Below are 12,451 nucleotides of genomic sequence, written 5' to 3' on the forward strand. Positions count from 1 at the left end.
CCGCAAATCAGGGCAGGTGGCAATTGCAACCGCCCGCAGCACCGCTGCCCCCGGGGCCCGCGTCCCGCAGTGCCAAACGCAGCAGCCCAGCAGGAAGGGGAGCTTGCGGCTGCGATCCCCACGTCCCCCTGTCCCCTCCCCTTACCCTCCCCTCTGCAAGCCCGGCCTCACGCAGAAACGCTTGCGCGCCCGGGACGGGARGGAGGCCGGAGAAGGGACCGACGGGCGCGAGCCGGAACGCGTCGGAGGCGCGCGCCGCGCAGCACCTACCGGGCGGCTGTGCTCCGACACGGAGATGCTGCTGGGCTGCACGCTGACGCTCATGCACTGGCCGATGCTGGCGGCGAATCGGTTCGGCTCGTCCGCCCGCCGGCAGCTGTCCCTCGGCGAGCACCTGGGGCGCACGGGTGCGGGCGTGAGCACCTTCGCGGGACGGGAGACCCAAGCGGGTCCCGGCAACGACTCCGGGCGCCTGCCTCCCCTYGGCCCCGTCCCGCGAGCCGTAACGTCCCGATCCGCACCGAAACCGCGGCACAGAGCCGCCAAAGGTGGCACCGAGCTGCYGCCGCCGTTCGAACGTTCCTGCGTTCAAAGCCGCGGGGCTCGTTCCTCCGCTCTTCCCGAGGCCGCAGAGCGCGGCGGTGTCGGAAACGGGAATTTCCTCTGCCCCAGCCGCGGAGCGGGCGCTTTGCTGGCTCTCGTGCCTTGGTCTCCCCGGCTCTCTCCCGTTCCCACCTCCAGGGACGGGACCCGCTAAGCGTGCCCAAGAGAGCGGCTGGGACTGCGCGGCCCACGGCGCGTGCAGCTGCCTCGCTGTCCCTGCCTTCCCCTTGCAGGGGTCCTAAGAGCGGGCCGAGACTTCGACCCAGCATCAAAGATATCGAAAACACAAGGGAACAGGACAAGACTCCCGTGCTTTGCCGACGCAGCGCTGGAGAGCGAGAAGATGGTGCTGGCGCGGGAAGCGCCCCTGCAGCCTCGCTCAGCCCCGCGGGACGCCTAACGGGCGGCTCGACCGACTTAGCAAACGAAGGGGACGCCGTCCCGTCCGGACCCCTCGCTGCAGGCACCACCGCTGCAGGGCAGACGCGAGCCGGAGTCGATCACACCGCGGGAGACCCGGGCCACCGGGAACCCAGGAATTACRGAAACGTTTCAAACCGCAGCCCTGCCCGGCAGTGGGATCCCTCAGTGATTCTCCATCTTATGCCATTTGGGGAAAATCTGGTTCTTCAGACTCCACTCCTGGGAGCACACAACATACATTTGCATTTTGAAAGATGTTAATGAACTATCAGCAAACTTTATCACTTTTCACTCGCTATTGATCTTGACCTTATTTAAAACTGCAGTGCAAAGATTGGACGATCGAGATATCGTCACCAGTAAGTTCTTTTTTGACATTTACTTGAGCRTATATGTTACTCCTGCTAACGAGGCGCCGTGCTCAGACTGCTTGCGTAACCGCATACATTAGCGGAAACGCCAGGTGCCCACACGAAGTCTTGCTTCTGCCATGCCAGATCTAGCGAAGATCAGCTGACAAGCGCCTTGCAAAATCACTTCTCCAAGCTTCAAAACAGTGAGCTATCATCCTTGCTGAGAGCCTATTTGCTCTGGAAAAAGAAGAGCGGAGTTTACACTTCCTGCTCCCAAACAGCCACTGCGATACCCTGCAAACAATCTCGCGGGTCTCCTCACCCTCTCGATCTTCTTTTTTGGAGATATAAYGGAGTTAAATATGAATGCTGCCAAAAGAAGAATTATTGAGGTTTAAGTGAATCTGTAAGATAGCTTTAAAGTGAGCTCTTGACTGGAGCCTTTATCTCATTGACTCGCTGGAACGGTTCTTTTTTTATCATACTATTTATGGCAACAGCCCGAACAGAGATAAATAGGTCTGTAGACAATAACATAYTTGCAGAGAGCAGCGTATGGAAGAGTCTTGSAGGTCTCAAATCCCACTGGGCTGARGAGGYTCTTYAACCATCTCCTCAAGTCCTCCGCCTGCTCCCCAAGAGCACTGGCTTTAAAAGAGGAGCAGCACAAATTCTCTCTTTCTCAAATACAGAGAAAGAGAATTTGCAAGGAGGGCAAAACCCAGGCTGGAAGGGACATACGAGAGGAGCCGGGCACAGGACAAGCTACTCAGCTTCTTTCTCACTGCTGCTCAAGGGGCCACGCTGTGAACACTGTTTCTCCAGATTTCTTTAGCACGTTCTAAGATTTCCTGGATTCCTTTAAACTTGGTGCAACACATGCTGCCCACAGCTACCACCTAGTCAAGCTCCTCTGCCAGCTCTGGGGCTGCTGCCAGCGCAGCCCTCGTGCATACGGACACTGGAGCTACCCCGTCGGTGCAGGCCTTGGCACGGGCACGACCAACGCCTGCTTGCACACCCGGCGGTCACTCATTTAATCCTCACGGGTAGCTCGTGTTTATGAGCATCATCACTCTTAAATTGCAAATATGTGTATGCATAAGGGCACTGTAGAGCCTTAATCACAAACTCCAGCCTTTAGGTATGATAATAGCAATCACATAACGAGGGGTTTACATAAAAATACATAATGAACGGTTTACTCTGGATTCTTTTATTATTGGCTGAAACTGGCTCTGGCTTGCTGGCTGCCGAGCGCCCGCGCGCCGGCGCAGGGACCTCTCCTTGCGCCCGGCGCGCAGCAGCAGCCCCTCCGGCTYGCAGGGCTACGAGCTAGAGGAGAGAGATGACGGATTAAACGCGAATGCTCCAGCACTTGGGGCCTCTGCGCAGACATGACRGAGGCTTCAGCAACAGTGAGATAAACTCAGTTCTTTACAGCTTAAGACGAGGGCTAAAAAATGATCATTGCTCCAAGCAGGCCAGGGAAGTGGAGGAACCCAAAGGTGGATTGAGAAACACCATCAGGGAAGAAACTCTTGCTGGGAAGAGGTTGATGCMTCAATGTCATGGCCAAAAGGGCAGAGGAAATGACACTTTTCTCCCCTCYTGACGTTGAGGGTTTTCTCTTCGGACAAAGCCGAGGAGCGGGAGGCAAGGGAAGGGACGCGCTYGGCTCCCGCGGCACCGCGGCGCGGCAGGACACGGCAGAGGGCTGCGCGCCCCAACGGACCGGGGGAGCCAGCCCGGCGCCTCGCGCCAGCCGGCGTTTTGCTGAGCCTCCCCGCGCGCCTCGACGCCTCTTTGCAAATCGCACGAACCCTGACGGGTGCTGGAAGCCCGTTTACACCCCAAAGCACAGAGGTCCCTGATCCAGGCCACATTTTGCATGCGAGCTTCCCTCGCTCGCTTCTCACCCTCCCAACACCTGCTGCTTCGGCGTGCGGCCAAGTGCTATTGTGCAGGGCCCTGAACTCTGCCTCCGCCCCGACTTCCATGCATTTAGCGGGGCTGCTTCGCTAGCTGGCACGAAGCCGGAGGGATTTCTATTCCTCTGCTCCTCCTCCCCGAGCCGGGTTCCCCTCGTCCCCCTTCCGCTTTAGGAAGCGATCGTTACCGTTGCAGCGGGGTGGAAGAGGGAGCACAGACACCTCTTGAATTCAGAGCGCGTTTCCCGGAGCTCCCAGAGGAAAACCCGGAGCCCTTTGAGCCCGTTGCGCGCAGTGGGGCTGCCAGCATCGCACTTGCCCACGGCCCTGCAAGCCCCGCTCTGACCTTCCCCTGCAGAACTTAAACACCTCTTCCAGCTGCACTTAACAGGGGTTAGTGCTCTGCTCTGCTCCAGYGCTGAAACCTCGCTGCGAGCCCCGCTCACATCATCACGTCTACTTGGGCCTCTAGAAACACCCTGTTAACCAGGAGAGACCAGTGACATGGGTGAACAGTAGCAGCATGCAAAACGCAAGGTCTCCGCTCGCCCAGGTTTAAATTCTGCTTTTCTGTGGCGTCCCATGTCACCCTCTCGCCACGCTGTGCCTGAGGAGAGGTGGAACACATCTTCCTTTACTTCCTCCCAGGAGCTCAGGGATTTTCAGGGGCATTCGCACTGCAACGCAGGAAGTGTCCCGGGAAGAGAGGAATGGATTTAAGGAACTTCAGCCTAATTCATGTGTGCAAAGATTACGTGGGAAGTGCCAGGTAGGTTTCGAGGCTGCTTTTGTCATTGCCACCACCACGTTAAACCAAACGGCCGAGGCTGGACTTACACGTGGTGAAGCGTGCACCAGCCGCAGTGCGGGTCCCCCGAGCTCAGGCACTCCCCGCAGGTCGTGTACTGCTCGCAGGACTCTACGGGCACCCGGGACACCTGGAAGGGAAGCAGACASACACACTCAGCGCCTTCGCCTTGCACGGTAACAGCATATAACAGAAGAGCAGCTACAGGACCGACTGAGCAGGCGTTATTTGAGTAATGCAAAAGCAGTTCACAAACTTCAATGAATTCACTCTAACTCTTGCACAGAAGTCAGGCAGCAAAGGAAATACTGTCATGAAGCCGTTCTGCCACTTAGGCAAAGCCACACAGTACCCCAAAGGTACCTATGGGTGTACAATCTTGGAGGCCTGACTGCCCGTGCTGTGCTCTGCCTTCGCTCAAAAAAAAAAATCCTCTGCACAGCTCTGCAGAGCTGCCCTTGGCCACTCTGCTCTCAAGCTGGGCCTGCAAGTCGTTCTCCAGCAGCCCCGGTGATAGGCAGCACATGCAGTTCCTACCAGGAGCAAAAGATGGTTAAGCCCGTTGAGGAATTACGTACTCCACAAGCCAGAGGTCTCCTGTGACACCCCAGCCACCCAGGCAGAGCCCTCTTGAACCACACCACAACAAGGAGGAACGGAGCTCACTAAAACATGCTGTTCCCCTCCCTTCCCCAGGAACTCATCTCGTTGAGCAGCGTAGCACTGACTCGCTGCCTCTGCCTCCAAAGCTCTACAAAGAAACTTGCCACCAATATGACCAAATGGAGGTCCTAGACCAGCAGCACACTGTGATGACTTCACGTTGGTTTTAATGGTGGTGCAAGGCGTCAGCAACAGCAAATTTCCAGGAGTCTGTATGGCCTCAGCACTAGCAGGTACTTCCAGCACTTTTAACACAAAATGCTGTGGGCTGGGGCTTCATGCATCAGGACAGAAAAGATGCTACGTACTTAAGAAGCAAAACGCAAACCTGAAACCAGCCTGCCTCCCGCCTGGTTTGGAATCCCTCAAAACACTTGGTTGCATGTTTAAGGCTTTAATAAAGAGAAATGGAAAGGCAAATATTTAAAGAAAAAGGAGTCCTTGTGTTAGAGATGAAAGTGAGCAGAAAAAGCAGCTTTTCTGTTTTAAAGAAGTGGAGGGTGTGTGTGGGGGGGACCCCGCATGCTCCAGCATGCCTGAGAAGGATGTTTCTGATTCCCATCCAGGTGGCCTCCCTGGTAGCCCCGGACCGGCTCCTTCCTCCCCACAGCGCCCTTGTGCAGCGGGCCCGGCCCCGCACCTTGGCTTTCGGGCCCCCCCCAGGAGCGATGCCTGCAACTGGCTGCAAATTAAAACAACTGCGTGCCCTGCACTCGCTCTGTCCGTCACCGCGGCGGGCGGCGCGCAGCAGCTGGGGCGCGCGGGGCTGAAAGGCAGCAGTGTCTCCGCGCACAAAGGCCACTTTCACGCCAAGTGCTGTTGATATAGTGAGAACCCAGTTCCTCTCTAAACATGACACCAATAGGGCTGCTATTCTTCTTGTTTCCTGAGCCCTACTCAACAGCTTTTCGGAAAACAAAAATCGTGTGTATCTGTGGGGATATCTGTTTTTTTCAGCAGAGCCAAAGTCCACGGGACATGCACAGCTAAGCCTGGAGAAAACTAAGAGCAAAGCAGATCTGGAGGCTGATGAGCGGTGAGGGGTGCCCGTCGGAGGCGAGGGGCAGGGCTGGGTACCGGATGGCTCTGCAAGGAACTTCAGCTTAGAAATGGGGAAGAGAGATGTAGGATGAAGGAAGAGCACGGAAGTGCAAAGGGCTTGAGAGRGCTGGGTTTGAGTGTCAGCTGCAGAAGGCTTCCGGCCACCTGGGCTTTGCAGGTCTCCACCTGCCCCTCACGTGCCCACCTGCGACATTTGGTTTAAAGACAGCATAAGCTCTGAGGACAGAAACAGCCTCTCAGTAAAGACTTCTGCAGAACCCGGTACGATAGGGATGCAGCTCTTAAGGTCCTTTTACTACAAACGTAATATAAAATACGGCCCTGCATACAACACACACGTTCTTTGTCCTTACCACACTGAACCAAAATCAGCCCAGCTGTAAATGGGACAAGGTAGCGTTTTGGGGACCTGGCCTGGGCACCTGGCCTGGGCACCTGGCCCTGCTGACAGCAAGAGAGACCCGAGCCCTCGCAGATGCCTCCAGGTTGCCCCTTCCGTAGCCCCAACGGCTCCAGGGCCGGCTGCTTTGCTTCCCCTTCCCCACTGGACCAAGGCTTGACACATCAGGAGTGAACATACCATCTGCTCTTCTCAAGTTCTCAAGTGCTTAGGCCTGCGACTTTGAAATGCATTCTTTGCAAAAATTAATGCCAGAGAATCTGTATTGCTTCAAAACCCAAGGAAACTTTCACATGAAGAAGTTGCAGAAAGATTATGAAYAGAAACCATTTAAGTATTCAAATGCAAGAAAAAAGGTTGGGTTTTTGTCTGGTGTTTGCCCAGCTCTCACAATACCAGTATGTTATCGATCATCCTTAMAACCCAAATATCTGAAAGGTTCCAGCACTCTAAAGAATAGGTTTCATTTTAATGGAAAACACGAGAAATCCCATTAATAGTAGGATATTTCCATGTGTTGTCACACACCTATTGTGAACACGCGAGACTGAGCTGTTTCCTTCAGAGAGCACTTAGACGGAAAGCTCAGATTCCCTTCCTCGTTCTGGAGGTAGGGTGGAAAAATGCTGTTGGCTTTTTAAACCCTTCTTTGCCAGCCWTATTATCATTGTGAGACTGAAGCATTTGTGTATGTGAAACCCTGTGCGAGGAGAGCGCAGAAGATAAGGCACACCATGCTGCAGACGGGTGGCTGGCTGCAGGCGGAAGGAAAAACACCATGGATTGCTGCCGATTCGGGGAAAGAAACTTCGCAAGAGCCACCGACATCACACAGAGAAATGAAGGATTCCAGTGACTGCTGAAAACTAAACGCTATGGCAAAACGACGCAGCAGCAGCCTGGCAAAAGCCACAAGGCTGTCGCAAGCCCCAGCCCCGTACGGCGGCAGCTGGCAGCTCCGCGCCTTGCCGGAGACGAAGGCTTGAGGTCTTCCTCTGCTCGCTTTCAGCAGCGACAGCGCCTGGGAAGACCAAGAGCTTTTCCCCCACCGCCCTCTTTCATTGCAACTGCCAAGCAAAAGCAAAAGGAGATGGTGGATGCTAAAAAGCAGCTGAAAAGAAACAGTTAGAAGACGGCAGAGGCACGTGGGCATCCCGAGCGAGCGCGTGGGGCACGAGCACCTTCCAGCTCCGCAGATGCCGATGGGACCAAGAGCTGCCAGAGTCTGGTGTATTTGCACTCTCATCCTCACCAGCCCCTGGGGGCAACTCTGCAGAAAAGGAGGTTTATTTGAAAAGGGCTTTTTGCCTTTCGGTATTTAGTTTTTAAATGCAAATAGTTCTCTTTATTTATATTAAAGAAGATAGGTCACAGAAGTACTCCTGGCTCTCCAGGCAAACATCTGAGAAGGTCTATCATCACTCCAGGAGTGTATTTTGCTACCCCAGGCTAAGCCCCAGGAAAGCTCTGTTGTCTGAACTGATGAACTTATCCACTGAGCCGAAGCTCTGCTGCATCCCCAGAGCAGAAGTCTCGACTTCCGCCCTCATCTTGCAGCACAAGCAAATCTTGGAGCGAACCTTGGATGCTAATTCAGGATGCCCTGAGACCTCCGTTTGAGCTATCAGAAACATGGGGCCAGAGGTGCTGAAGCCAGGCAGAGGCCTGCTGAACTCCCGGCYGCTTTCCCGAGCGCAAACTCATCCCGCAGCTCCGGCGTGCACGACGGGCTGGGCCACGTGCAGACATCTCCGCTGAACCAGGCGGCAAGGCAGCGCAGGGACAGCAGGGACACCCCGCGCTGCACGCTGGCGCGTCGCAGCGCATGCGCAGCRCCGAAGGGGTTCAGCAGGACCGAAGAGCTGCACGTGCCAAGGACAGCGGCCGAGAACAGCCTCCACCAGTGGTGCCTGCTGCCACCATCCTGGCTGCTGCTTCTCCTCCTCCAGCCCCCACACAAGCGCTGCTGTGAGCTTTTCACTTCTCTGTTCAAGAGCCTATTTCCCAAAAACTAAATTAYAGAGTCTCATTACTGCTTTCCTTGACTGCCTGACCCGTAACATCAGCCAAAAAAATGAAACAAAAAACAAACAAAAAAAGCAAAATCTCAATAGACTCTCCAAATTTCTTAAAACATATGAACCAAAACTCCACAAGACCCCAGAGAAAATAATAAGTGCAAGAATCTAGTTCCAGATAAATACATACATAAAGTTTCCATAGCTCATGCCTGCTACCAGTGGAGGCCTCTGCCCTCTGTGGCRCGGAGCCGGCCCACAGGGCGTCCCATCCGTATGGCACGTTGCCTGCAGAGCCACCGGGGTAGTGGAGTTCAAACACAAAATCTATTTTTAATGACTTTGGGGAGTGTGGTAGAGATGCCAACTAGTGCAATGTAATTAAAGCTATCTATCACTCAGTGAGCAGGAGCCCGAAGTTGATGAACCTTCCAATGAGATTCTTTTTCTTTCCTTCATTCTTGAAAGAGGTCCATTTTGTGCTGCAGCAGGAGACATGAAAAACTGTGGGAAGGAGCAAGGGGGACTCATCTGTTCCAGCTGCTAACGTGTCAGGGGGCCAGCAGGTGACAGGGCTGGGGAAAACAAAGTCCAGCTCCCTTGGAGGTTTGTAAAAAAAAAAGTTTGACAAACTCTTCTTTCCACTGTTTTTGCTCCCAACCTCTTCAAATGGTGTTGTTCAAATCTTGAGCCCTTTTGCAATAGACATTCAGCCAAATTAAGAGGAGTATGCAGGGCTGAGAAGCACTTATTTTTCAGGTGAAAAAGTAAAAGCACTATGGGTCCAGTCGGTCCTCAACTGTATGAAAAGTCCCATCTGGAAGTGACTCATTGACTCGGGCAGCCTCCCGGGGGAGAAACCCAGAAACTCRGCCAGACACACACAGAGCTGATGTCAGCCGCGAGCGGTGCCGATGCTCCAGCAGCAAGCRGGATGTAGCCAGTGCATTGCACGCGGCAACAGCTAGGACACATGGAGGGACCAAAGGAGGAACGTTTTGGTTGAAGAGCGTTGGGGAACTTCCCCGGAGGGCTCTGCTTGCTGAGCAGCCTCCTAAGGGAACGGGACTGAGCAAAGCACCTGCAAGCGCACGAGGGAGCAACCTGGCTGAGACACGTCCGCTTCCCTCCTTCGCTGCCGTGGCTGTGACAACGGGCGTGTTACGCTCGGAGCGGAGCTTCACCCAGCGCTCGCGAGCACAACTCGAGCCTGGATACAGGAACACCTAACCCAGCAGGGACGAAGCCATGAGGCACCGTAAAGGATGAAACTCCGCTGCCAGGCGAGGAGCAGAGGAGGGCGAGTCCTCCCGGGCGGGTAAAGCAGCTTCTGCAAGACCCAGCTCTTCTCCCACTCGGCTCCGCAGAGGATGGATTATCAGAGTTACCGAAGGGCTGTCAGAATCAAATCAACGTCTATAACTTTTGGCAGCAAAACAGCGAGTGGGAGAGGACACAGAGACAACGTTTCCATGACTACAAAGGGATTATTTAATTACAGTGCTGCACAACCACACAGGGAAAGTCCCTTAAACTCTGATCCAAGCAACCTTTTCAACGAGCTTGGCTTTGGTGCTGTAAGAACCTCATTAGCATCTTACCAGGACAAGCACAGGAGAGTGGAGAGCTTTTCCAGTTAGTAATCAGACCGCCTCAAAGCAAACCTCTCTCCTTGGCTCCCAGCTGCCCTCTTACTGCCTCCGTGTGCAGGGCTAGATTCCTGCGGGAAGGAACGAAATGAAAGGGCAGCCTCCCCTGGGAGGAAAAGAGGGTGGAAAAAGAGCAAATGTCCCAGAGCGTGGTTTAATCAAGCTATAAAATCATCCTCAAGCCAGAGGTTCCTCCATCGAATCCGGGGCAGGACTGGGGCTTGGAGCAGACTCGTGTTTTGGCAGACAGACCCACGCAGACAAATGCTTTCCTAGGGTTTACCACGACCCCAGTTAATCACTACCTCAGCATGAAATGTCCGAGCAAGATCTGCTGGAATAACACCATGCCAGGCAGAGATCACATTCCTGCCCCAAAGAGAAGCGCAAGATCATGCAAACCTGGAGGAGGAGGACCAGGACCTCCCAGGTACGTACCATAGCCCCTGACCCCCACCACAGCCCAGAGGCACCTCAATTTCAGCCAAAMTGAGTGGCTGCATGCCACCCAGACCCAAACTGAGCGCCGTTCTCCCCAAGAGCCCGGCCCCACCGGTGCCGCCCCGGCCCCGTGCAGCCGGCAGCCTGGACACCGTCAGCCTCCCACCGAGAGCGGCAGGCTCCTTCCCTGCCACCAGCAGCTCTTAGCACAAGCACAGCGAACGTTACACGCGGTAYTTTGCCGTCATTCATATGCCCACCAGCTGCTCAAAGTTAGCCCCCAGCAAGCCCGCGTGAGCGTACACGTGACAACGGCAGCTCGAAAGCGGCTTGGCAGCAGCAGCTCTCCCTCGTGCTCTGCACGCACCATCTGCATCTGGAAGGCGAGGGGTGGGCGACACTAAGCTGCTCTGTACTTCCAGAGTATTGGATAACTTTATTGATCCAAAGAAATTCTACTTTCCTGGCAAGAAAAGGAGCTAGCATGAGAAATACTTACACAAACTAAAAACAAGGAATGTGATGCTAAGACGGCGCCTGCATAAAGAAAACTAGGTTGTGTCACAACACATCCATGTGTTTTCTCCTCTGAAAAAATAACCATGCCTCCGTGGATCTACATTTTGGCTACAGCTACAGCACTTCTCGTCCCCTTCCAGAAAAGGTGCCTTCAGTCCTTTGCAGGGAGTAGAAACACAACTGCTTCATGTTGTGCAGGGTTGGACCTTCTAGTATTTTCATGGAAGCAAGCATGAATTTTATTTCACAACTGATGCAAAGCTTTGCTTGGGATGCTTGCCCTTACGATGGCACGGGAAGCTCTTCTCAGCGCTCCTGAACGCCGCGGTTCAAAGGCGATCGCTCCCGTCGGAACATGCRGCTGTTTTTACTAGAAGAGGCTTTCTGCAAACATTGGCACGGTCTTCTGACAAATGGCAAGTTGCATGGCAAGACCACCCCGAAACGGCCACCCAGCCAACCGATACTGCCTTTGTGCRATGGTGATTAGTCCGAGCCTCGGGGGAACTAATTAACACGGATAAGAGGGGAGCAGCTTTCCAGGATTTCTGGGCTCAGGTGGGGATCAATCCGACACAGTAAACTTTTATCTCGCATCAGTTCATGGCCTCTTCATCACCGCTTTGCCTTGCTGCCATGTAACTTGTAACACTCTCCCTGCAATCATTTGAAAGTTTTAACAGAAGCTTAGAAAATTAATTAAGGTGAATAATTATAAAGAGCGCACTTCGCTCCTTCTCTGTTTTGTAAGTCAGTGGCAAAAATAGAATTCCGAATAGTTCTGCCGTTATAACCGATGTAATTAGGTGTTCAAGGAACACTCACAATTGGGCTGCGCTTATTAAAATTACTGTTTTAGTCAGAACATTGCCAGAGAATCATTAACAGCACAATGGTTTGATTCCCGGGAACGCTAATTAGACTTGGACCCCTCCCAGCTCCGGGGCTCCCCGGCTCCGGCGCGACTCCGCGGCGCGCTCGGCACCGCAGGTGAGCCGGGCGCCGCCGGAGGAGCCGCGGAGGGGTGGGCAGGGGCGAAACGCCCCGGCCCCGGCCCCGGCCCCGGCCCCGACGCCCTTTCCACCCTTTCGGCAGGGCTGGAGGCCGCAGAAGGGGCGTCAAGGAACTCTGCGCCTCGGGGGAGCGGACTCCATGGTCGGAAACGCCGACTTCGAGATCTGCTGTGAGCATCCCGGATCCGAGCGGCGCGTGTCACGGGATGCTCAGCGCCTGCTGCTTGCGATTGCCTTCAGCCTTCTGTTTTTCCTCTCTCCCCATAAAACCACATGCTAGACAGCAGAGGCCCCTTCCCCCAAACTGCTAGCCTACAACTCATAAATTCAGTTAAGTTGTTAAAAAGGATTATGGCATGCTAAGATAAAACAGAGGAGTTTAAAATGACAAACAGACTCCTAAATGGGATTAGAGTCTTAATGAAAACAGTAATGAATGAATGAGGCAACCAAATATTACCCATTAATATTAGACAGATAGATTAGATCCCAAGGCACTGCATTTAAAAACGACATGAAATTACTTCAATTACTCTGCATCGATAAATAACAAGGCTATATTTACTGT

At 54.0% G+C, this 12,451-nt stretch overlaps 1 protein-coding gene across 3 annotated transcripts in view; it reads right to left on the reverse strand.

Annotated features, from left to right (window-relative positions):
- Nucleotides 1-12,451, reverse strand: part of PLXNA2 (plexin A2) — a 165,909-nt gene that overhangs the window by 58,759 nt on the left and 94,699 nt on the right. For all 3 annotated transcript variants that reach the window (XM_085300421.1, XM_085300420.1, XM_085300418.1), the window contains exons 5-6: nucleotides 4,148-4,248; nucleotides 271-394 (exon numbers count right to left, since the gene is read on the reverse strand). In XM_085300421.1, coding sequence (XP_085156547.1) covers nucleotides 271-394; nucleotides 4,148-4,248 — 225 coding nt within the window. The remainder of the gene's footprint in view (nucleotides 1-270; nucleotides 395-4,147; nucleotides 4,249-12,451) is intronic.

This window comes from Rhea americana, unplaced genomic scaffold (assembly GCF_003343005.1).
Source record: "Rhea americana isolate MKP2758 unplaced genomic scaffold, rheAme1 scaffold_163, whole genome shotgun sequence".
Classification (NCBI taxonomy): Eukaryota; Metazoa; Chordata; class Aves; order Rheiformes; family Rheidae; genus Rhea; species Rhea americana.